Below are 26,032 nucleotides of genomic sequence, written 5' to 3'. Positions count from 1 at the left end.
GATTCTCGGTGCTAGAGGCGTTATCCGAAAGAGGAGTGACGAGGTAAAGTCCATTCACTAGGGTTTGGAATGTGGAAGCACCAAAGGGGAGAACCCTGAACACCAGCCTCCATCTGAATCTCGATGACAATCAGTTTTGTGTTTTGGCTGTAACTATTTGGCAATTTCCAGAAGGAAACTGATGAGAGAATTTAGAAATCCCTTTTCCTGGGAAATGCCAGTCCCCTCTGTTCAAAAACTCTAAGGTCCATTTGGCTGGAAGTTTTCAGGGGTCCTGATCCTCGTCATGAGGCCCTCCCAACCCATCCATCACAGAGGGCCCAAGCTCCTTCCCGGCAAGAAGTCTGTGGACAATTAACAATAATTCTATTGTTGGCTCTCAGCAGTGAAACACTTTTAACAGATGGGTAAGTACCAGAACCTCTTGTACTTTAATTTAAAAATTCCAGCTCAGCTCAGACTGATTAACAAGGAACTCTGGTGGTCGGCACTGGAGTCCAGTGGCCTCCTGCCCACTCATCGAGGTGGGTCATAGCTTCTGCTGGGCATGCAGGGGAGATCACAGAGCTCATTGATTTTACTGTCTCCCATGGCTCCCGAGGGAAAGGCAAGGTTGAAATATATTTGTGGGCTGGAGTGTGTTTTGTCTGTGTCTCCTAGTCTGTGTCCACCAGAGCAATCACCCCAAAAGCCCCTCAGGTCTCAGACTTTTCACTAGTTGCTTACTCACTGGCCTCTATGTCTTAAGTAAACTATGCGCACACACTTCAAACTTAGAGAACTGGTTTTAGGTTGGTATTTACTCATTGACTCATTTTGCAAATTAGTCCAAGACCCTCCACTTAAGGGATTTCCAGGAAGACCTGCATGCTATTCTCTGGTACCAGCTGGGGGAGGGGGCATTGCCACCAGCTCTGGTTACTGTTACAAAGGCACTTCCTTACTAGAAAAACAGAGCCTGGAGAGGTGAGTGAAGACATGGTTGTGTTCCCAGCACAAGAGAATTTTTTGTGGGTCAGAAAGAGTAGTTGGTGGAAAGAACCCCAAGATGGTATGGGCTCCAAAGTACTGTGAAGAACCCTCAGAAGGCATCTAATCACCTTTGTGCCAGGACAGACCACCCTTTTTAACACAGTAGTCTGCTGTCTTAGAACAATGGCAGGACCTGGGGTCTAGAGAGTGACCAGGGTCACTTTCTACCACTGTCAGCACAAGGGGTAAGTGGCCAGCAGGCAACAGAAGATGAAACTGAGCTGGGGCAGAGACAGTACAGGGAGGTAGTGTGGTCCTCACTTCTGAAAGTGCTGAGGCTGTCAGGAGAACACCCCCACCCCACGGGCCCCACAGTTTTCCAAAAGGGAAAACAGGCCTTTGGGGTGGGGAGTCCAACATCAGTCAAAGTAAGGAAAAAGTGGAGGTAAAGGACATTCTAAAAATAGTGGCAGATTTCCCTCCGGAAGAACCTTTCTAAACTGACAATACACAGGTTACTTTAAAGAGTTAATCAAGCATTAAAAGTTTCACCCATAAGGCTAGGGGAGAAGAATGAACATAGACAACAACATGATTTTTGAGGCTGGAGCACAGCAAGAGTGACTAAGACCTTAGCAAGGTGGCCCCGCCACACAGCACAGCCATCACCTAGAATTGTGTTAGACCAAGGAATTCCTGGGCCCCAGCCCAGGCCTACTAGACTGAAAATTTGGCAGGTGGGGCCCAGAAATCTTTTTTAACAAGTCCTCCAGGTGATGGTGTGCTCTCAACTTTGAAGACCCCTGGCTTAGCAGACCAGAGAGAAAAGTTCAGAGCTGTCAGTGGCAAAATTCCAAAAGCAACTCCCCCCCCCCCAGAAAGGCTCAGGAACAACAGCACCAGTAGCTTGAGAAATAGGGAGTAAGGAGTTAAAATGAGAATCGCTTAGACAGCACATACACTAAAATTGGAACAACACGGAGATTAGCATGGCCCCGCCAAGGATGACATGCAAATCGTGAAGTGTTTCATTTAAAATAAAAGTCATGAGCAGTGGTGAGAAGCCCAGACCCCTCCCTAACTGCTCACATCTGCAAGCTCAATTCTGATACACAAGGGGCTGCCCCAGACAAGAGCAGGTAGATCCCGCCTTGCTGGCTATGTATCTGTGCAGTCTCAACTCAACGGGGAATCGTGTGCTACCTGTCATATTTACAGGGCGATGATCATCTTATTTCCAAAGGATATATTCCTGAGTGTGAAAAGGCAGGGTGGAGTCACTGAGCCAGCTGGAGACCTTGTTCTTATTCTCACTCTCTCTAATTGTGTTATCGGGGCAAGAATTTCCTTAATTTTCTTATTTGCATGGAGCTATTTTAAGGGTTTTGAACATAAATATTTGATAGTCACATATTTTAATTAAAAATGAAGATGAACCATAAAATAGAAGATACATTTTGCTAACTGCAGTATTGCCTAATTAGACTAACAGACTGGGTAATCCCTTTTTAAATAGATACTTGATATTCGGGCTTTCTATGCTTTTTGCGTATTTAACTCTGTTCAAATCATTTCAACAAATATACACAGAACTTCTACTGGATGTGCAAATGCCTGTGAAGTGACACTATCCAAATATTTACAAGGGTTACTGGAACCACAGTTGAACACGATTTTCTATGTATTCTTAATTTTTATAATTTTATAGTATTGCTGTATTTAAAAAATAAATATACAAGTCAACAAATAGGTTAATTATCTTAAGTGCCAATTCAGATCAGTTGCTGCAGTTTGCTGGCAGTGCTATGTTGGGGTCTGTGATGCTCATCTCAGCCTCAATAGGAGAGAAGGTGGTGATAGCTCAGTAATATCTGCCAAGATAAAGGACAGGACATCTGCTAAGTATTTGCCAAACCTCTGCTACTATAAGCTAAAGGCAAAATGATATTTACCTTTACTTCTCTGAATGCAGGGCTGGGTTCCAGATTAAAAGTTTAGTCCCTCTTCCAGCCTCAAATAGAAACAGAGGGCTCATCGGGGAGCAACCAAGTGTGACTGCAAGAACCCAGACCCAGCTTTTCTTCTGGGGGAGCATCTCAGGCATAATTTGAAGATGTTTCCTTTAACCTTGGGGGCTCTGGAGAACTACTGTCCAGTGGAGGGTCTTCTCATCCCCTAAGAGCCAACCTGAAGACCCTTAAGTCCCCTCTCCCTCCCCCCCACACATATCACCATGGTCTTCTAGCATCATGCCCTAGAAATGGCTCCTTGAACCTGGGATCTTCTCAATTCACCTGGCACTCAGAGGGGGCCCTGACGATACACAGTGGACAGGACTGTCAACTCGTGGGCCTCCCCCAGGATCGTGAGCTGCTCAGGACTTACTTCCCATGATCCTCCGCACGGTCGGGCCTTCTGCGGTCATCTCCCGCACAATCTCATTGTCATCTTCATTGGCATCCAGCCAGCGATTACAGTTGAAATTGTACTTGTCCTTGGTCAGAGTATTCATCAGGGTCATCTGGAATGAAGTCCTGGGGTGAGCAAGTGGGTGTCCCAGAGATATTCGTCGGTGCCCTGGGAATGCCATTCTGCTATCTCTTCTCAGAAAAGCCCAGGCCATCCCCCAGAGATGACCTTGTAGAAGGTAGAGTGCCAGGTTAATAGTCATCTCTCAGTTCCCAAGAGATCCACACTTGCCTGGTAGCCAGGTGACTGGGATAGAAGCAGTCTCCTGAACAAATAAGTATGTTCTTAGTCAACCTGAAGTCCTATCCCCATCAGGAAGTCCCTGTACCCCATGTTCAAATTCACATCTTAAGGTCACTCTGCCCTACCTCTACTCCCTGTAGACATAAAGCAACCTAGCATGGCAGACTCATTAGAAAGGAGTGCTCTGGTGTCTCTCCCATTCACCTCCATGTGCCAAGATGGTGCAACTTACCCTTTCTAAATGCCATCCAGAACCAGGACTCCTTTTATCATGCCATGCCCGGATCTTATAAAACCTTCCGAGATCTGGGAGCTCAATCTATGGGGAGAAATATCAAGGTCTAAGTGAGCACAGCCAAGGGGGATGTGTTTGTCTTCATAGCGGATCCCTGCCAGCAGGTCCTGCTTTTCAGCTGCTTCTTGAGCAGAGAGGATGGGTTTGCTTCCAGCCATCCTTGGGGATGCCACCCTTGCATGCTCCTGGTTGCTAGTAGCATGTGAAGGCGACAGCCATGGGGAGCTAGGGTGAAACTGAACAAAAATAACTGACCCACAGGAGGATCCAGGTTAAAGAAAATCTTCCAAGCAATACACTTCCTGTAACAATATCCACACGGCAGCCCTGTGAATTAGCACAGGCCCACAGCCCCCAGGATTCTGCCAGGCACTGAGACAGATAAAAAAGATCAATACAGCAGTCATGCCCTTCCCTAGGGGCTGGAAGTCTAGCCGGAAAGACAAATATCTAAAGCGCAATGAACTGAGTGGTATAATGGAAGCACCAACGGGAGAGCAGCAAATCACCAATGATTCTTTCCTAAAGGTCACAGCAGCTTTCCGCTGGCAAAATAAGCCTTGCTCTAGCTATGCACATACTGGAAATTCAAAACCTCGTTTCTTGTTCTAAAATGTATACTTTCCCTTCAATTTGCTCCTTGCTCTATAATTCAGTCCAGATCGGGCAAATGGACTAACTCTGCTGGGGCTCTCTGCTCTACAATGATTTCCCTCCAAGCTGCTTGATTCTTGGATGCCCAAGACCATTCCAGACTTGCTACTTACCCCAGGCTTAGTTCTGGACTGTTTGACTCAGACCTACACTCCACCCACTCAATACACAATTTCTAGCTGGAACTCTGCCCTCCTCGCAGTTACAGATTCTCCACGGTAGCTTTGTGTCCTCCCATCTGATCCAAACCTGGCTTAGAAAACCAGAGCCCCATGAAATATGCCTTTTGTACTACTTCCTCCTGCCTCCTCCTGCCCCATCACGCTTGTCTCCTACCCTAAGCTTCTCAATCACTCCCGGTTTGAACCACTTGTTGTTGGGATTCAAGAGAATCTCATCCGTCCGCCCCTTCTGTCCATAAATCTGGATGAAGATGGGCGAGTTGGTACCGGCTTTCTTCAAGTCAGTCGTCCAGACCCACAGCGACCAAGGGAATTCTACAAAGACAGATCAAGTTGCATCGTGAACTTCAAAAAGTAAAGAGCTGTTTGTGTTACTGATGGGGAAGAGAAGCAAATAAAAAGTATCAGGACCTTAGGGCAGGTTATACACAAGTGTGTCCCACTCTCAGAAATCCATGATAACAAGAGCCAAATGTAGGAAGTCAAGGATTCCTTGCTCTCTGAAGGAGAGTATCTTAATATTCCTTTTAATGGGCGAAAGTCTACCAGTGTGCTTTTAACTAATGGGGAGAAGAGGGAGTTGACACCACCCACCCTATGTCCAGTAAAATCCGAGTGCGCTGCTTTATACTATTCAGCTTAACAACTAGCCCACCATGGCAGTTTATTCAAACCTGGAGCCTCAGCCTCGCTGCCAGGTATGTGACTGTGTGGTCTGTACCTTGGAGAACTAAGCTCCCTGAGGGGCAGGGGTTGAGAGCTTCCCTGCCTTTCCAGAGGAGAATTGAGACACAGAAGTGAATCCCCTTGAAGCTCGTGCCTAGTGGTCTGACATCCTGGCCTTTGTTCGCTCTGTCTTCAAGACCACCAAGCTTTGTGCCCCCGACACCTACTTTTCAGCCTCTTCTTCCTGAGAGACACCATCTCATAGAGCTGCCTCTCGATCAGTCCATCCGCCTTCTTCTCATCCAGCCAGTTGCTGCAGGGGAAGGTCTGCTGGATGCCAGTGAAGGGGCACAGAACCACCACCTGGGGGAGCAAATCACGGTCTCCTGCAGCAAGACCCCTGTGGGATCCTCCTCAAAATGTTCAGCAGCCTCCTCAGCCTCCCATTAAGCACTATCTACATCAGGACCGCTAGGAAACGATGCTGCTCTTCCTTCGCCTTGTTAAATCCTCAATCAACAAATGTCTCCTCCAAGAAGTCTTCCCCATCAAGATGACATAAAGCCAGCCAACTTACTAGCCCAAATCTCAAACCTCTATGTGCAACATTCTCTTTGAACAGCACACATCTTTATGCATTTTATAAAATTTCAGTCTGAATCAAATAAACTACAATATTAAATTAATAAGCTTTATTTATCTTGCAGGCAACAGGTCAATCACATGAAAGGGAATTAATAACTGGAATTTAATATGAAACTGAACTGCCTTTTCTGGACTGGCACTCATTCAGCCTTCTCTCCTACTCCCCTCCATCTTGACCCACATTCTGAGCCCCCAGGTTTACAACATGGAAGTCAAATTAGCCAGTCATCTTACGGAAGTTCAAAGGAATACTCCTGGAACACTACAAAATCTTCTATCAGCAAAGAAATTCTCACCACTTAGATTGCTAGCTTCTCAACCTTAGCTTCTATTTAACTTGAAACTTATTTGACCACCCATGGTCAAGTTTTTTGCCTAACCTCTCTCTTACTGGGTCTCTGTTTGTTGTCAGGTGTTCCTGGCTAATACAACTGACAACTCTCTTAACTTGAATTATTACTTTTAGATGTGCCCACTTATTGCTGAGAATTCACCTAATGCTCGCTATCTGTCCATCATGGCTGTAAGAAGCCTTAACTTATAAGCACTGAGGGAAAGAAGAAAAAGATGGGGGTGGGGTGGAGAACATAGGCACAGAACAGCCCCGGTTTGGGAACACCAGCAAAACAAGCCAGAAGCGCATATTTCCATCCAAAATGCCCATTGAATGGGATTGTCCATGTACCTTATAACTGGACCAAAAGAAGTAGGATTCAGATTATAGACTGCGTTTGCATGTTAAGGATGGGATCGGTGGTATCAGGGGAGGATCCCCGTGGGCATCCCTTACCTTCTCACAGTACCAGCCTCTGTTGACCCCCACATTGCCATGCCCGATGGAGACCCGACTCAGGGGGCTAAGGAGGACAGCCAGCTCGATGTGGAAGATGTCCGTGCGGCCTCGGTCAAACACGCCGCCCTCCAGGAAGATTTTCCCACTGTTCTTATTCCCTCTGGCCCCATACATGACTATGTAGATTTTGGATTTGGTTCCAGCCCCACGGAGATCCCCAGTGAAGATGGTGACAATATATGAGATCGCTGGTGTGGAAGGAAGAGGGGAGAGGGAAGTTCCATGTGAGCTTCATTACATTTTCCTGCCCACCCTCTATCACCTCCTTCTCGCTCACTCCCCCAGGTCCCCTCCCACAGGGGTCACACAGCACCCTCTCAACAACACTGTCTTTTTCAGACTGTGTGTGTCAATGTATCCAAGCTTAGAAATAAACTGTAGGTATTACTACAGGAAGCTGCCAGATTGTAGGATTATAGGAAACTAACAGTGAAGGAGGAACTTGGGTTGGCTAAGAATAGTACTTTTTATTAATGTTAATTACCATGTACATATTATTAATAGCTGCCAGATGAATTCTATTAAGTCTAATTTAATTATAATAGTCAACCCTGTTCATTTATCTTCATGTTTATCTCATTCATTTAGCCTGCTCTTTGCTAATAACTTAAAAACACAACTTTAATGGAGGAAGGGACTAATAAACTCCTTCAACCGATGTGATGGGATGATGGGAGAATGAGGGAGAGGGAGGACTTTGTGAGTTGGGCTATTTGGGGTTTTGGCAAGTCAGAGGCAATATGAGGACATGGCATTCTGGGGAAGAAGCAGCAAGTAGAGATTGCATGCTGAGATGGGACAGAGTAAGGATTAAAGGGGATCAGTGGGCCGGTGCCTAGCAGAAGGCCTGGCAGACAGTAAGCACTCCCCAATAGGAGTCAAGAGCAAATCAATGTCATCATCAATGTCCACATGTATCAGCGGCTCATGTTCTGATTTCATCCTTGCTCTGGGCAGTTAGTGTTTGCTCAGGGGAATCTCTCCCCATCTCCTATGACATCATCAGCATCTCAGGCTCCAGCCCAGAAGAATAAACATTTTCCAGAGCAGGAGCTATTATCTGACTCCCACAGGACCACAGACCTCCAGGTCCACAGATGAAAACATTGACTCTCAGGCAGAAAGGGGAATGAATATTAGCCGATTGAGCCTCCTCCTCCTTCAGTCCTACCTGTGGTCTCAGCACCACCCACTAAGATATCCCTTTGGATTTTGCCATCATCTTCATCCAAGGCCAGCCAGCGATTCAGAGGAAAGTCATATTTTCTTTTGTTTCCAATATCTTCGATGATAATCTGGGGAGAAGAGAGGAAAGGAATGCTAAGCATCGTGGAAGACATAGCTGGTGGCCAATCCAGTCCCTCTGGCACTGAGTATTCCCTAAGAACACATTCTCACCTTCTTAGTGGCCCATGAAAACTACTCACAGGGACACACCTACTGCCAGGAAAGCCTTGCAAAACACTGAGAGTCACACAAGGAACACTGGCAATTACCTCTTACTAAGTTACTAAGCCAGTGTTCCCTGCTCTGCTACAGCTCCTTTTAAAAATCAAATGCAATATACTTGGGGGTGTGTGCTGTGAGGGACACAGGAATAGGAAGCCCGCACTTATAGATGGCAACATCTCCTTCCTCACCTGCTGAAGGTTGGGATCTGACATTTTGGGTCAAAAGCAGAATCCACACAAAGGAATAATGAATAATACGTGAATAATACATTTTTGAAATAAATTCTAATAAAAAACTATAAAAATCTTAAATAATTCATGATATAGGCAAGTCACCACATAATAGTTGCTTTGATAAACAAAATCTTACAAAATCAGTAAAAATAAATCAGCCACATAAGATAAAGCAAATATGCAAAAAAAAAAAAAAAAAGAGAGAGAGAAAAGCTGCAAACCCCAAATCAGACACATGGGGTCCAGGATTTGCCAGTCACTGACAACGAGCTTAGTGGAAGAGGCACCTATGAAGCCTCCCTTGAGAGACACGTGAGTTAGGTTGGCAAGACTGTGACAAGAGCATCTTCTAAAACTCACCCAGAAGAGGAGGAGACTTCCCAAATTGTGCCAGGAAGATCCAATGGAAAACTCAAAGATAAGCAAGTTGTCAATAACTAGAATTTATCTTTCACTCATAACATTACGTGGGCAGAAGCATCTGGTGATAGACAAGGAAGAAATGGAAGGAGAAAGAAGGGAGGGAGAGAGGAAGGGTCATTTTGAAGAATCAAAAGAAAAGCAGAACTCCAGAAAGGACCTAACACAGGATGCAGGAAAAGAATTCAGGAAACTGGTATGCCCAATCAAATGTAAGATTTAGTCTTCATGAAATAGGTATAAACGCCTTTAAGTATAAAAGAGGCTGCAATGAAAATGCAATAAAATGCTATTGCATTAAATAAGGAAATGTATCAGGAAAAGTAAAACTATAGCCCAGGTGACCAAGAAGGAACCTGCCCTCACAAGCAGCAGCTGTCAAATAGCCTTTTAAGGCCACACCCAGACCCTGGTGCACTTTGCAGCCCCTTCTACTAAACCTGTGTATTTCTTGACAGAGACTGTCTTCCTTCCCAGGATGACGTTCTGGACTTCATGATACTGCTTAGGGTCCCATGCTGGCTAAGGTCATAAAATGCACCAGCCTTCTCTCCCTCATCCTGAAGACGCACCTGCCTGTATATTGACTATTTGGGCTCTGGACTCTGGCCTATTTCTTCTCCAAGCCAAGGAATATGTAACCTCCTTGGACCCTGCTCAGCGCTAAGCTGGTTACTCTTTAGGCCAGGCAAGCCCCTACCTTTCCCAAGAAACGTTGGCCCTACTTCACTATTCAGTGCCCAGTTCCGTGCTAAGAGCAGGGGAAGTGTTCTAAAGGGATTGGAGGCTAGTTACAGAGGAGAGTGTGGGGGACACTCTAGGATGTGCAGGGCCCTTTCTCAATCACTTCTTCTTAACCTGCTTCTACTATGAAGCCTGGAAAGCTAGCCACATGGTGTCACCAGTTCGAGTAGTCAAATGACATGTTTCTGGCCAAAGAAATGTAAGCAGGAGTCACAAGAAGGGTTTTTGCTTATTCAGAATAAGGTAAGATTTCTCAGAAAAAGTCTTCTCCCCCTTTGGTCTACTCTTCACTTCCTGCCTGGAACACAGAGAAGATGCCTAGGGCTTCGGCAGCCATCATGTGATCATGAGGCAACAAATTGGAGGATGAGCACCATATACTAATGATAACAGCACAGCAAGGAAGCAGCTGCCCCAGTCCTAGCTGGGGCATCTGGATTTTGTGTGAGATAAGACAAAAAAGGCCCTAATTATTTAACAATACATTTCAATTTTCTTATACCTGCAGCCAAACACATCCCTAACTGATACAAGAAAGTAAATGAAGTTAAGCAGCAACAAAACCTCAACTACCAGCCTCATTTTCTATAATCAATGGGAATAAACCTAAGGTTTTTCTGTTTTAAACATAAGACCTTTTCTGAAATATTTTTCAAAAATATGTTACACATTAATCTTTTCCTTTCATTCTATAATGAGCTGAAATATACTGATGATCTCACGATGAAGGGAAATATATGCAAAAGGCTGGCAGACCAATTTCCAAGTGACCTCAGACTTCTATGAATTTTTAATATTCTTCTGGCGTTTTATATCTTTGCTGACTCCCCAGTATAGCTCTCAGTAACACAACTTAATATGATGCCTCTCTGCTATTGGTTTTAAATTGCAGGTAGCAAGTTTGCTAGAAGGAATGGGAAATAAGCACTAGACTCCATGAGCAGCTGAGAGGCACAGCAAGATGGATGGATGCTCTTCATGAACTTTGAACAAGATATGTTTTAGCCCCTCAGAAGCCTTTTTTGCTTTAGTCTTGATCCTTAGCTTTGTTCTGGGTAAGTGAACTTACAAGGTACAAAGATTCATAAATATGGGGTACAAAGCAACAGCCCACAATGAGCCACATGAAAGCTTCTGATTAGAATCAAATGAGCACTATTGATGTAAGCCGGCAGGGCTATCCACATGCAGGGGAGGGAGAGGTTCTGGTAGACCAGGGTCAGGGACAGCTTCACGGTAGGGGCTTGATCCTCAGGCCCTGGCTAGGTGCAGACGAGAGAGCTGGACTTTCTAGCAAGGTGGAGGCTCCTAGGGGGCAGCGTGGCTGACTTTGCTTAGGCAAAATAGAAGCAAACAGACCTACAGAGGGAAGTTAGGGGTGCAATGTAACCCGCTGATGAGCCAGAATTCCCCCTTGTCCATCACAGGACACCCAGACAAGAAGCTGAACCCACCTTGGACAGGAACCAGCCTGCAGAGCCCCCCTTGTTGTTATGGCCAATATTGATCTTCATCAGCTGCCCCAAATCGGGAGCATCCAACATGAACTTGTCTTCAGCTCCCTTTTCAAAGTTGTCCTTTTCATTCTCCAGCCTGCGCTCCCCTGTAAGCACAGACACACAAGAAAATAACAAGAGACCAGAGGAACAGAGAGACAGCTTCAATCCTTAATGATTCCCCCACTGGAGAATGGCCTTGGGGAGGCTGTTTGTGGGTCATGGGAGATGGGGTAGGCAGGAACACACTACATGTCTACTCAGATGGGCTGTGAACCATAATCTGCTCTAGGAAATAAAGTCCATTAAAAGCCAACACTGGGCCTCCCCGGTGGCGCAGCGGTTGAGCACTGGGCTGCGAAGCTGCCCTCAGCCTCTGCAGCACTGGTTCGATCCCCAGCCGCCGGTGAGGGTCCCACATGGAGTGACAGACCTTTCCTGCTGCACCCGCTGCTCCCCTCAGCAGTGTATTTCATTAGTCTGCCTGTTCTGTTCCCCGCTCTGGCTCTGGTGAATTCTCCCACCCTCCCGCTCTTCTGACTGTACCCAGTGCTTGTATAAATAAATAAATAAATCTTTTAAAAAATAAAAGCCAACACTTAGATTATAAGAGCAAAATAGTGGTTACCACAGTGAAGGGAGGACAGGGGTCAAATGTCTGGTGGTGGGTGGAGACTAGACGGGGTGGCGATCATAACACAGTCTACACAGCAGTCAGGTTGCAGTACTGTACACATGAAGCCTACATAACAGTACTTCAATAAAAGTTAAAAACCAGAAAGAAAGAAAGTTTATTACTTTTTAAAAAGTCACTAGGGTAAGTCCTCCCTGGTGGTGCAAGGGGTTAAGTTTCAGCACTGTGAAGTTGTCACAGCCACTGCAGCATGAGTTCAATCCCCGGCCAGCCAGGGAGCTACCCACATGGCACAGCAGACCTCTCCTGTCTCACCTGCTGCTCCCCTCAGCAGTATATTTCAGTCAATCCATGTGTTCTCTCCCCACTCTGTTTCTGGTGAATCCTCTCACCCCCGGCCTCTCTGGCCTACAGCCCAGATCTTGTATGCATAAATAAATAAAATAAATCTTTTTAAAAAAAAAGTCAACTAGGGTAGCTTCACCCTGAGACCTATGGGATCCTTAAATCTCTTCAGCCCCAAGTGAAGGCAGAGAGGGGCCTTGTGTGTGATTTCTTCCCAGGACCCATAACTGGGCTTCTCATTTCTGCCTTAACCTGGAGTCACATCCTAATAAACTGATTTACAGCCCCATCCTCACACTGCCTGGTTTGTACCAGTTTCTTGTCCTGAACTGGGTACACAGTTGAGGCAATGGCTGAGGTTTGGACCTTGACAGCCAGCAGACTTCCTTAAGCTTCCTGCTTTTCTGGAAAACACCACCAATAATAACTATCAGACACTGCTAGGTGTTTAATACCAATTTTTTTCATACTTATTCCTTGTCATAATTCAAATGAGAGGTGTTCTTAACTTATCTTGTAGATGATGTAACTGAGACTTAGGAAAGTTAAATAACTTGCCAATGGTCACAAAGGCAACAAGCACATCCTTAGGACTCATTCTAACCTGTTCTACTTTGCAAGTTTCCATTATAACATTCCCAAGTCTATAGGTCATACGAACCCTTATAACCCTACCCAAGCACTGACTTTTCACTTATGTGGTCCAGTTTTCCTTCTCTAAAACTTCATTTGTTACATCTTTCTAAATTTTAAATTGTGAGAATTCAAACATATAAAAAATAATATAAGTGATACATAATATAAGGCATCTGAGTGGGTCTCCACCACCCAGATTTGTGAGGTATAACAGATGCTAACATTTTGTCTAGTTTGCTTAGAACTTTGTTTTTTTTTTTTAAAGGAAATAAAATACAAAATATCAGTCTAAAGTCTCATTATCCATTCCTCCTTCCATACTCCCTTCCCCAAATGAACTCTACTCTTAATTGGTAGGTATAGATTCTGTGAATTTTGGTGGCACATGTTTATGTCCATAAAGGAAATATCCTATTTTTGCATACTTTAGAATTTTACATCAAGAGCAGCACAGCACCCCTCTGTCTGTCTCCCCACCTGTACAATAGGGGTGACCGAGCACCGCACAATATAAGGGTGAACACAGCTGACACACAGCAGTGGATACTGCTGTCAACATCATCACATACCCGCGGGCAACTTTTCTTGGGTTGCTATGTTTTGAGATTACCCTTTTTTTTGCCAGTAACTCTAATTCATTAGTTCAACTGCTGTCTCTTCCTCACTGAAAGAAGAAAGCATAATCATGTGTGCAATTTCCCACCAACAGACATTTAAGTTGTTTCTGGTTTGACAATGGTAATAGCACTGAATGGACTTTTTGTGCCTATCTTCTGCAGACACCTACATTTTTGCTGACATCCAGCAGATTTGCTGGGTCCAGGGATACATGCTCCTTTCATTTATTACAAAACTGTCCTTCAAAGAGATTGTGCTGCATCAGTTACCACCAGCAGTGTGGTCAGAGGGTTCCATTCCCCACAATTATGATTAACATTATATATCTTTAAAAAATTTACTGTGTGTACAACGGTATCTCATTGCCGCTGACCAGCACAGCAGCAGACGATGAGGCCGCCTCAGGGTTGAGAGAAGCGTGCAGGGTGGTCAGGGCGTCGGCGAAAGAAATGACAAACAGACACACTTCAAGAGAGTGTAAATCTGAGTGTAATTTTCTTTGAGTTGGTGACCAGTATATATATGTTTTTCTAAAGGCATAGGAATGGCGAACATCAGTGAAGAAATCAGCTTGCTTATAGGTTTAGCTTATCATTGACAGGGCAGTGATTTACATCTGGACCCAGGCGCATTCCTAAGTAGTTAGGCTATTAATTTTTCTTTTTGTTTTATGTGATTACTTTTTTGTTTAAACTACTCACTACTACTAAATTACTATTGATTAGCATGGGTGAGTTTTACTTTTCACAATGTAATATTTTTATCATTAAGATTAATACTAACAAGGCTAAGCATACAACAGAGAAATTATTAAGCTAACAGTTCTATTAATACACAGAGTTTAGTAACGTTTCATTTGAATTAGCCTAGTTATTAGATTTTGTATGTTTTTTTTTTAATCAGCAAACCAATGACCTTTTTAGACAAAGAGAAAAGATTTTAGAAAGAGAAAAGATTTTAGAGAGACAGTTGTATTAGAATAAAGTTTGTGGGCCTTGAGAAGGCGAGATAAGTGCGGTCAGCATTCCTGTAGTGGCTCCTTGGGGTGGTTATCTTTCAACAGGCTTCCGTCTTATCTATGTCTTCAGAGGGTTTTGCTGTTCTCCCCCTGCTTCAGGGAGTTTTGCTGTTCTCCCCCTGCATGCTGGTTCCTTGCCCAGCCGGAACTAGGGACCGGGCGAAAGCCATTAGCCCTAAGGGTCACTGCAGGGGGAGGTGCAGCATCTCATGATTTTAATTCATATTCCCTTGACTGTTTGAAGATATCATATATATGTAGGTGTGCATATATATTTATATATAGAGAGAATTCATTCTATAGATTTCAGACTTGCTCTTCAGTAATTTTTCTGTTCATATACTCTTTTCATACAGAGATAGATTTTATGTTGCCTTTCCTTTGCCTCTGTGTCTAATCATACAGACCTTTTTCTTGCTGTAACGGATTTTATCAACACTTCAGTGGACTTTATCAACATTTTCTCTTGCTGTTTGTGCTTTTAGTGAATTGTTCAACAAACTTCACCCTAGCTGGAAGGGATTATGTGAAGAAATGAGCCAGAAGGAGAAAGATAAATACTGGATGGTGTCACTTATTTGTGGAATATAGAGAAGCCAAACAAAGGGTTAAAGACAAACTATAAAATCAATCCTTGAAAACTGACCATAGATCTGGGCATGAAAGAGGCACAGGGAGGGGGGAAGAGAAGAGAGCACAATGACTATGGTAAGGACTATGGGTGCTTTGGTGATGGAACCACACCTAAGTTATGAACACAGCTAGAACAGTTTCTTTTCTATTACTGATATGTACCTAGCACCTTTTATTTTATCTTATTTATTTCCAACCCATCTGTACCAGATACTTTTTTTGGGCAAAATGTAAATTTGTTGGAATTATCCTACAAGTGTTATCCTGACTTGAGTCTTATTTCTTTTTTTTATATATATTGTAAAATTTTATTTTATATATTTTTATATCATTTTTCAATTTTGCACAATGTATGCATTTTCATCTTGGTTATAGACCTCATACAATTCCCACCCCCCACCCCTTATCTTGACCCTAATCCTTCCTCCCCCTCTCCTGCCATAGTCTGTCTCTGGTTTGTAATTGCTTGTTGATTTTGATTTTTACTTTATTATAATTAGTCTTTTTCCTGGTCCCTTATTTAAGTTTTCTAGATACCTGCTATGAGTGAGACCATCCGATATTTTTCTTTTTCTTTCTGCTTATTTCGCTGAGCATGATCCCTGCCAGCTCCATACATATTGCTGCAAATTGCATGAATTTATCTTTTTAGATTGCTGAATAATATTCCATTGTGTATATGTACCACATCTTCTTGATCCAGTCATCTATTTTTGGGCATTTGGGTTGTTTCCAAAGCTTAGCTATTGTAAATAGTGCTGCTATAAATAGCTATTGTAAATAGTGCTGCTATAAACATAGGGGTGCAGGTGCCCTTTGGAATTAATGTTTCTGTGTCCTTTGGGTAAATATCTAAGAGTGGAATTGCTGGATCATAGGGAAGTTCCATCGTTAGCAGATTGAGGAACCTCCAGACAGCTTTCCGTAGTGGTTGGATCATTTTGCACTCCCACCAGCAGTGCAGGAGAGTTCCTTTTTCTCCACATCCTCGCTAACATTTGTTGTTGCTAGCTTTTTAATATGTGCCATTCTCACTGGTGTAAGAGTGTACCAGATATTTAAACTGGATTTTTTTTCATTTAATATGAAAATGTTATCCAGTCAAAATATTGACAAATATGTAAAACAATGGCATTTCATTAAAAAAATAAAAGAAAGAAACTCCATTCTAAATTAAGATTTTAAAAGAGACTCTCATAGTTTTTTCCAAAATTTTAGTCTTGCTTTTTCACATTTATATCTTTAGCCCATCGGGAAGTTATTGTTGTATATGGTGAAAGGTAAAAAGGTATAATTTTATCTTTTCTCATGTGGTTAGACAGTTGTTTGAACATTAGTAATAGAATATTTATTCCACCGTTTCCCTCTGATTTGTAATGCTACTTTTCTAGAGTGTTTCTAAACTCTTTAGTCTGTTGCATTGATGTATTTGTTTATCTTTCTATCAATGTCACAGTTTCAGTTTTTGAAGATCTGCAATGTCCTACTATCTGGCAGGATAAATAAGCCCATATTATGATTATCATTAATACTATTTTCATTGTTCAAAATTATCTTGCAGTGCTTAACTATTTAAGGCCATGAATTTTAACAACAACTCAAGCTATGAAATATTGCCTTTTGGGAATTTGACTGAAATGGTGTTGCATTTATAAGATAACTGGAAATTTTTTATTTCATAATGAATTTGAGTCTTTTCTCATTTATGAGCATGTTTATCCATTTATTTAGGTATTCTAGTATACACATGAATTAAAATTTTCATTTTTCAGAAAGCTGTTTGGCCAGAATTATTCTTAGGCACCTTATAGTTGCTATCATAAATTATTCAGTACATGTTTTTAAACTAAATATTTGCTAAGTATCTTTATAATTTTGTGTACTGATCTTTCATCCATTACATTTACTAAACTTTCTAATAACTTGTAAGTTCTCCTAGATTTTGTTGATGGCACCTATTTTTCTGAAAATTCAAGTTTTTTCCAATGGAGAAAGAGGCCATAATGACTTTCATCTAATTTTATTGACCTGTGATCAAAGAATTGACTCTTTGTTGTTGATTCATTTGAGTTTGCTAAGTCTTGCTTTGTGGTTTAGTATGTGGCCATTATATGCTTGAAAATAATGTGTCTTCTCTACTAGTTGGACACAGGAATCTACATATTTCCACTAGATCAAGCTTATTAACTGTGTATTTAAAGTCTTTTGCATTCATGCTAGATTTTTATCCATTTTATTTGCCAACTACTGTATTAAAATCTTCCACTATAATTATGTATCTGTTAAGTTTCTCCAAGAACTTTGTTTTCTTCTTATATTTTGGAACTATGTTGTTAAATTTATACAAGTTCAGAATTACTATCAATATAGCTCCCAGATTAATTGTTCCTTTTGTCATTGTCTAATATATTTTTATTCCTAATAAAGTGAGTACCTTAAAATCAATTTCATAGGTATTAATATAGCTAGACCAGTTCCTTTCCTATTACTCACATGTACCTGGTACCTTATATCTTATTTATTCTCAACCCATTTGTATCACATATTTAAGCTGTATTTTTTGAATTAAATATGAAAATATCTACCTTTTAACTGATGAGTATAGTTCTATTTATTGTTATTATTTATACATTAATTTCTGTTTAACTGTTAGACTTGCTTTTTCTTTATCTCTCTTTCCTCATTTCCTGCCTCCTATTGGACTGAGTCTTGATTCCCTTTTATTCCCTCTACTGTATAACTAGAAGATATACATTTCTGTATTTATTGGAGCTATGTATTTCTATTTTGGTGATTACTTTTAAAACTTTAATATGCATGCTTGACTTTTAAAATCTAAGGTTAATATCTCCACTCTCTCAGGTTTGGGGGAATGGACAAGAACCAAGAAGCTATGTTCTAACTCTCATTATCTATTTTTCTTCTCAAAGGAGGCTATTGTTTCTTAGTGTTTTGGGTCCACATTTTCTCATGCCTTGACAATAGTCATCATTAGCATTGTTTTTTATTGTAAAAACTTACTTAAACTTGATCCATAATTATTAGGTTTGGTGCTTTGTGTTTTTTGTCTTTTGCTCATCTTTATTTCTTGTATCCCATTCCTGTTTTCTCAATAATTTCCTTTTTATTTTTTTTAATGTATGTCCTTCATTGATTGTTTAAGTTTAGGTCTATGTGTAGTGAACCTTACTTCTCTTTGTTTACATAGAAATTCATTATTTTTCCTCACTCTAAAATGGTAATCTAGGTGAGGATAGAGATCTAGGTTGCTATATATTCATGCTTAGAGCATTAAAGATATTACTCCATGAACTTATAACCTCTATTGGCTGCTAACAGGAATTTGCTATCCTTTCAATTGTTTTTATAGGTTATCTACCAAATATGATTACTTTTAAGATATTTCTCTTTGCCTTTGCTTTCACCACAATATATCCAAATATGGATTTGTTTATATTGATCCTGTTTAATGACTTTGTTATTTTAATCTGAAGATTCATATCTTTGTTCAATTTTGAAAAATTTCAGCTACTATCTCTTCAAATATTTCCTCTGACCTATCCTATATATTCAATGCTTCTGAAGCTCCTATCAGGATTTAGCTCTCCTCCAGGTTTCTTGACTTATTGCTTACATTTTCTAACTGTTTATCTCTCTGCTGCATCTGAATATTTTGGTCATGCTCATCTTAAACTCACTATTTCTCTATTCAACAGTTTCTAATTTTATTGTCTATGTGTTTATATTTACATGTCCTTTACTCCTATATTTTTAGGTTGTCTTGTTATTTTCTTCAATTTCTGCCAATTGTTGACTTCATGTCTTTAGTCACTTTAAAAGGGCTTAAGTTATAGACTTTTTCAGATGATGCTATTACTTGAAATTCTGGAGGATTTAGTTTTCTTGCTTGTTGTATCTATTGATGTTTAGTCATATCAGATTATGTCTGTGAGTATCTTGTAGCTTTGGAAAGTGAACTCATCTTTAGTACTTTATCTGTGGGTATCTCAAGCATTCTTTCAAATGCTCCTGCCAAGTACACAAGGGTGGGTTTGTCATGGAATCCATTTCCTTTACTTAAGGGAAGGGATTTTCCAAATCACATTTGCAGTGCAAAATCATCTTCAGTGCACATGTATATAAAAAGGTAAGGTATCAATTTTTCAGCAACCATTTTTTCTAATCTAAAGCTCATATAGATTATGACTTCATAATCTAAAACTCATGAGCTAAGTTTACTGTACTGATGAGCAAGTTTTTCTGGTCTATTTTTCCACTGAAGATGTTCCTATGAAATTTCAGGGCTCCTAACTTTCTGTGCAGCTCTAATTTTGAATATCTTGCTTCACGTAGGGTCAAGGTCTGATTTTCTGACCTCAAATGGGTATGAAAACCAATCCTGTAGATTTTTGAACATGAAAGCACCCTCCTTCAAGAGTCCTGGCATCACTTCATAGCCAGTTCTTCAGTTTTGAGTTCTCTTCATTTCTGGCACCTAGAGATTTCTCTTTTTTCCGTATAAGCTCAGCAATGCATTTTGAATTCTTTCATATATTGTATCCAAAATGCACATGTCTCTGTAGCTTTTCTGACTCCTATGTAATTCCATTAAATTGGCAGGAGCAGAAGAGAACCACCTGTCTCTGTTCTGTTGGCCTGAATGACCTCTCAACACCTGCAGCTGTCTATACCCTCAGTTCCTGTCCCACCTATGAGGCCAAATCTAATTCTGTCCCCTGGCCTCATTCTGCTCTGCCACAAACCCTTGCCCTGAATTAGGCCATGCCCTGCCATATCCCAAAATATAATTCAAGGTGGGCATAGAGCTTAGGGATATAAAGAGAGGCAAATGAGATAAATGAGAATGAATTCCCTAGAGATATGGAACTTAGGTCTGTTCATAGGTTAGGACACAGGACAATTTTGAATCAACCACCAAACCAAGCACACCTTATTCTGAAAACACATCACACACACAAATTTTACCGTATGGTCACCTCATTGCCCAAAGGGCCATGACAAACCCTATCACAAGAAGAGGAGAGAGGCTCAAAGGAGCCTCTAGGAGAATTGAACCACCGTCCTCTGCCAGGAAGTTGGGAACGAGTCCACCTGAAAAGCAGTTCCGGGCGTGGCTCATGAAGAAATGATTTTAAACCAATTACCTGTGTCTCCGTACTCTCCAAAGATATTGATGACAACGTCAGCATCAGTCCCTGCACCAATGACGTCACCAGTGTACACCTTGACTTCATACTTGTTACCTGGTAACAAAGACAGAAAAATATTCTGTCATTAGGATCCCGAGGAGAGAATAATACAGGTCCCAAAGCAGCTATGGCACCATCCACCCTCCCTCCATTAATGCATGAATTGTCACCATCACAGGAAAAGAAAAGAATAAATAACAAGAAAAGAAAAAGTCACATGACACTGGCTCTACATTATACACCTTAACCTTATACAATACTGTATGTCAATTATATCTCAATAAAACTGAGGGGAAAAAAACAAAAGTCAAATGTTCATGGCTAATCTGAATGCTGGGTATAAATCAGAAGTAGAGGAGACTTCTGTTTTCATCTACTAACATGTTGTCCTGGAAATCAGGAATCAGCCCAAATCCAAGGTGCCACCTTGAACCAACCCACGAGCCTTTCTCTCCTGGATATTGAAATGCCCCCCTGCATCTACTCTGTCTTCTTTAATGTATTCTCCACACTTCATCACTGTGTAAAAATTCATGGGGGAAAATGCATTCTGCAGATGGAAATCAAATTTATATGTAAATTGTCAAGGCCATGAGCAATGCAAAGACCACAGCACCAGTAGTAGCCAGCAAAGGCATGCATCGGGGTTACTTCATTTAAAGACCTGTGTCTGCTTCCTGCATCCTCCTGCCAATCATTGGAAGCCATTCTCTCTTACCCCCAAGTACCTCAACCTTGGCCACGGCCTCAAAGGGTCATGCAGCTCAATGTAAAGTAGACAACAGATGAGCCCTGCCCAGGTCCTCCAGCTGCAGCCTGTCTTAGGGTGGAGATCAAATGGCAGGGGCTGCTGCTGGTGTGGGAAGGGAGGTGCTTCAAGATTTCCTTTGGGTGCCAGAAAGTCCAAGGTTAAGACAACTGTGCCTTCCACTCATCCTTCCTACAGTGACTTTCTATTATGTGTGATCTGCATCTTTGTCCAAATGTCTTGTAGCCAATATGTAGAGCTGATGCAAATTAGACTTGTATCCCAGGATACCTGCCTGGGAGGTGTGCGGCAAGATGGCAGCACAGTGAAGGCACCAGGCTCGCCTCCTCCACATGCTCACCACTACACTAAACCTAAACAAAGACAACCCGGAATGACCTGCAGATGACTATTGTATGCTTTAAGAGCAAGGTCATGGCAGAAAGGACAAGGACAAACTGTAGTTAAAGTGTGCTGCAGGATAGCAGGGCGGTACAACCCACGAGAGGGAGGCATGGCTGGAGACAGACATTCCTGATGTTGTCAACTCCAGGGTGTAGGCCCTCATTAGGGAACTAAAACCTGGGGACTGCACTGGAGAAGGGAGTGCACGGAGTTGGCATGAAAGACAGGGGGCATATCACAAGAGGACGTTAAGAGTAAAGATGCAGAGTGGTGCGTGTCCACTTGAGCCTGCGGCTCCCAGACAAGAACAGTTGGAGCCTGAAGTGGCCAGAAGAACCAGATGGAAGGCCTGTGTCTCCATACAGATGAGCTGCTATTTGTAGCCATAGCCGTACACTGTGGGGAATATGGGGTACCTGCCGTACCCACACCCAGAGCCAAGGAAAAGATAACCATGAATGCTCTCATTAACCACTCTGAAGCCCCTGGATCTTAACAGCAGCAGCAAGCACCCCAGGTTAAGGCTCAGAACTCAAAAGGCAAAGAGAACAATTGCCAGCTCTCAGATTCTGTCCCCTCTTGCTCCACCATGAAGACCCTTCTGAGACAGGACACAGTATCAGGGCCTTCCCAGACCAGACACAGCCAACCCCTGAACCAGTAGCTTGAAAGTTGGGCCACATTTGGACTGTCTGGGGAGCTTCTTAGCAAGGCAGAGTTCCAGGCTCCCCTCACAGACATCCTGAGTCACGTGGATGTAAAGGCCCTGGAAGGCCCTGAAAGGCCCTGGCCACTTCCAGTCCAATTGACCCTCCTCTCCATGCTGGGGTTGGTCCTATCGTCCCCTGGCTGGTAGTGCTTCTGAAAACTGGTTCATTTTAATTCATTTCTTTTCTCAGGTCTAGTCCAAGGCTTACTTCTCACAGAAGCAAGACCCCTCAGCAAGGTGGCAAGATACCCAGGCCGTCTGGTTGCTGATGCCAGTGTGGGGCGGGGGTGAAGAAGGTTCTGCATGCAGAACCTGCTGAGCATTAGTGAGTCAAAAGGGCAACAGGACTCCAGTGACGCAGGAGAGAGGATGGCGGGGCGGGAAACATTTATGCAAGGAGTAGCAGTCATCCTGAATTGTTCCAGAAGGCAAAATCTGAATTAGCTGGTTGAATTATAAAGAGGGCTATTTAGATCATCAAAAGAAACATTTCCTAGTAGCTAGCACCTTCCAATAAAGGACTGGGGTGCTCTGGGGGGAAGTGAGTATCCCATCCCTGGAGACACCTAAGCAGTCACTCTGCCATGCACATGGGTGGAGAGTCACCTGCAGGGGCTATAGAGAAAGTACCAGAGGTGAGAAAAAGTAAGACGCCTGGGGCAATTCTCCACCTGCCATTCCATGATTTTGACCAGGAAAGGCAGACATGCAACTATGAGGGAAACCAAGAGATCAAGAGAGCATCTCAGAAGATGGGGTGGTCCCCAAGTTTTGTGCAGGTGAGACATGGAAGCAGGAGCACACACGGGACTTTGAGAACACACAGAATCCTTGTCCTGGGAAAGTCCAGTCACCCTCAAGCAGAGCCTCATGGCTGAAGTGAGACAATGTGGGAGACAAGCCAAGGCATCAAGACACCAGAGGAAGCTGAAGTGAGAAGGAGCTTCCAGGCCTTTCTGGCTGAGGCAGACAAGGGGCCCAAGCCCAGGGATCAAGAAGCCAGGTGAGCAGAGTGCAGGAAGTCGATTCTGGAACAAGACTGTCCTCTAACCTCTGCAGAAGTTTCTATAGCAGGAGTGGAGAGCAGGACCCCTGTGTGGAAAGGGGTGGAGAGCAGGGCCCCTGTGTCAGATGACCTTCAAGCATACCAAGGAGGGGCCTGAGTGCAGAGAACTGGGCAGGCACACTGCACAAAGTCTGCCTTAAGTGGCCCTGTAGATGGACGATGAGGCTCATTATATGACTGTTCTACCTCTTTCCCCCACATTTCCTCTTCAACCAGAACCTTGTACTAGATGATTTGCCATTTTCCAAACAAGGCCTAGGGCCCAGTGCCAAACCTAAATTGTGATTAAGTGCATATTCTGGTGAAAGAGCAGGCTGAATAAAAGCAGGGCTTCATTCACTGTGGTTGGCAAACTGTTGGGATGGTGCATCACGTCTTGTGTCCAAATGGTCAGAGGAAGGCCCCCCAATTTCCTGTGATCAGAATTTCAATGAATTCAAGTTTGCAATTCCAGTTTTTATATGATGAACTCACCCTGCAGATCTGGGGTGCAGTGAGGATGGAGATGCCACATATGAAATGAGGCTGTCCCCCTTGAAATGAGAACCAGCCAGAGGAAAGGCCAAGGTTCAGTAAATCCCCTGCGCCACAGGCCAGAGGGAGAAGATGGAGTGAAAAAGAAAGAAAGGGGTGAAAAAGGATGTCAGGGCTTGGAAGGAGCCAAGAGGTCATTTTCCTTCTAGGGCAAAATACAGGTTTCTCCTGCTTTGGGAAAGCAGGGCTTTGTTACTACGAGACCTTTTGGAAGTCAAAATGTTGTGCAGCAAAAGAGCGATTACCATTCATTTATAAGAAGAAATGTTTGAGCAGGCCCAAAAAACATCTACCAGATGATACCAAATAATGCATCCACCCTCAAATAACACTCACATACGGTAAACACAGGAACAAATGATAAATACACAGTCTAGATAAAGTTGCCCCTGGGAAGAAGCATGGCAAGGCCAGACTTGATGCACCACACCAACAGTTTGCCAACCACCTGACTTCCTGATCCCCGGGCTTGCGCCCCTTGTCTGCCTCAGCCAGAAAGGCCTGGAAGCTCCTTCTCACTTTAGCCCCCTCACGTCTCCCAGGCACTCTGCCTTCAGTTCATCGCAGAGAGCAACCAAGGCAGTTGTGGGAAGAGAGGACAGGCTGGAGTTCAACACCCTCCTCAGCAAGACTGGGAGAACTGCTGCTCCACCCTCTCTAGAGCTAGCCTGGGCTGTGCCCATTGGCATATTATCTGTTATAAAGTTTCCCCTAGAACTTATTTCTCTCTTGTCTTTCTTCAGAGCTGCCATTAGCCCATAAGGTACCTTTGTGCAATTCAGAAAAAGGTGTCCTTCCCTCAAGACACTTTACTGCCATCTGTTGGATAATTGTCATCATAAATACACAAATGCACCAACTCTGTTGTGAAAGGTGCTGCCTCACATAGTCACACTTGTGCAGTGCACCACCTGCCCGTCTGAACTCATCAACCCACCGTCTAGGTAGTGGCCACTAAGGGTAGTGGCCACTAAGGGTCAGTGTGAGCTCAGAGGCCAAACTAATTTTCGCACTGATCTGAACCAACTGCTGTGGGGATATAGATCAGGGACTAAACTAACCACACGGTGCCTTCCAAAGCCAAACAGAATTGAGTTAGAGTCTTGTGTGAGTAAGTGAATTGCAACCTAAAAACAGACCCCTCCCCCCGACCTCGAGGCCACAGCACAGGGTTGTCTGCGTTCTTCTTGCCCCGCCCAAGGGACACAAAAGCCATGCTGTGCCCCTTTTTCTCTCTGCAGGCCAAGAGGCACAAGGCTGCTCCCTCCAAACAGGAAATCTGTCCCCTGCAGGCCAGCTGGAAGTTGCCTGCGTGGGTTTCCAGAAAAGGCAGGCACTGGCAGGCCCAAGCTGCCTCCTGCGCCTGGTGCGCCAGCCGCCCCCACAGCCGCCCCTGCTCTGTCTGGAACAGTCAGTGCACAGCAGTGACAGGACACATCTCCAGCAAGCCGCCCTGGGCGGTGGGGGAGGCACAGCTAGGAGGGGCCAGGAGCCCCCAAGGACCGCCCTGTGCAGGGCTGAGACATTAGTCAAGACCCAGATGCCAGGAGCCCAGAGAATGCCCCTCGCTCAGCCTCCTTCCCGCTTCCCCAGGAAGGGACCATCCCACACCCAACGTGATGTGAGCCTTCGAGAAGCTCACGTGGTCCAGGCTTTCTTAGGAAGCAGAGTCATGAATGAGCGGCTGATGAACTGACGCAGAGTCTCTTTCCTCCATCCCCAGCTCTGGTGGAATTAGAAGTGATTTATTTATTTTGGCAGGTGAGGATGGGGAGGGGGTGACAGGAGGATGACTGGACTTGATTTTACCCCACCCCCAACCGAATCTGCGATGGTTCACACACTGACACCCATCACTTCCGCTCGCTGAGAGCCAAGCCGCGTGGAAGTGAGAAATCACAGGCGCTGCGTGGGAGGAGATGAAAATGGTGAGGAGAGACAATCAGTGGGGCTGCCCTGGGGGTGGGGGGGATGTTCTCCTCCAACCTGCACAGCTGTGGGGAAGGGGTAGTCGGCAGAATCCAGTGGATAGCAATGCGGGGTGCAGGGGCTGGTCACGAACACTGACCCACGAATGCCCTGCGTCCATGGACTTCAGTTCTCCCTCCACCCCCCATGTTGTCCCCAAAAGATTTCCTCTTCCTTCTCCTCT

General features: G+C 43.6%; 1 protein-coding gene and 1 pseudogene across 1 annotated transcript in view; one reads left to right on the top strand and one right to left on the bottom strand.

The window, feature by feature from the left end:
* LOXHD1 (lipoxygenase homology PLAT domains 1) overlaps window positions 1-26,032 on the bottom strand; it is a 126,750-nt gene that overhangs the window by 78,928 nt on the left and 21,790 nt on the right. The window contains exons 5-12 of the mRNA XM_037508574.2: window positions 20,374-20,472; window positions 11,283-11,431; window positions 8,151-8,274; window positions 6,917-7,167; window positions 5,709-5,844; window positions 4,970-5,130; window positions 3,917-4,003; window positions 3,358-3,493 (exon numbers count right to left, since the gene is read on the bottom strand). Coding sequence (XP_037364471.1) covers window positions 3,358-3,493; window positions 3,917-4,003; window positions 4,970-5,130; window positions 5,709-5,844; window positions 6,917-7,167; window positions 8,151-8,274; window positions 11,283-11,431; window positions 20,374-20,472 — 1,143 coding nt within the window. The remainder of the gene's footprint in view (window positions 1-3,357; window positions 3,494-3,916; window positions 4,004-4,969; window positions 5,131-5,708; window positions 5,845-6,916; window positions 7,168-8,150; window positions 8,275-11,282; window positions 11,432-20,373; window positions 20,473-26,032) is intronic.
* LOC119243841 (U6 spliceosomal RNA) lies at window positions 1,914-2,010 on the top strand (annotated as a pseudogene).

The sequence above is a fragment of the Talpa occidentalis genome, unplaced genomic scaffold (genome assembly GCF_014898055.3).
Source record: "Talpa occidentalis isolate TD23 unplaced genomic scaffold, MPIMG_talOcc4v2.1 talOcc4.13, whole genome shotgun sequence".
In the NCBI taxonomy this organism is placed as follows: Eukaryota; Metazoa; Chordata; class Mammalia; order Eulipotyphla; family Talpidae; genus Talpa; species Talpa occidentalis.
The sequence above is the reverse complement of the archived record's forward strand: the minus strand, read 5'-3'. Positions and strand labels throughout refer to the sequence as shown.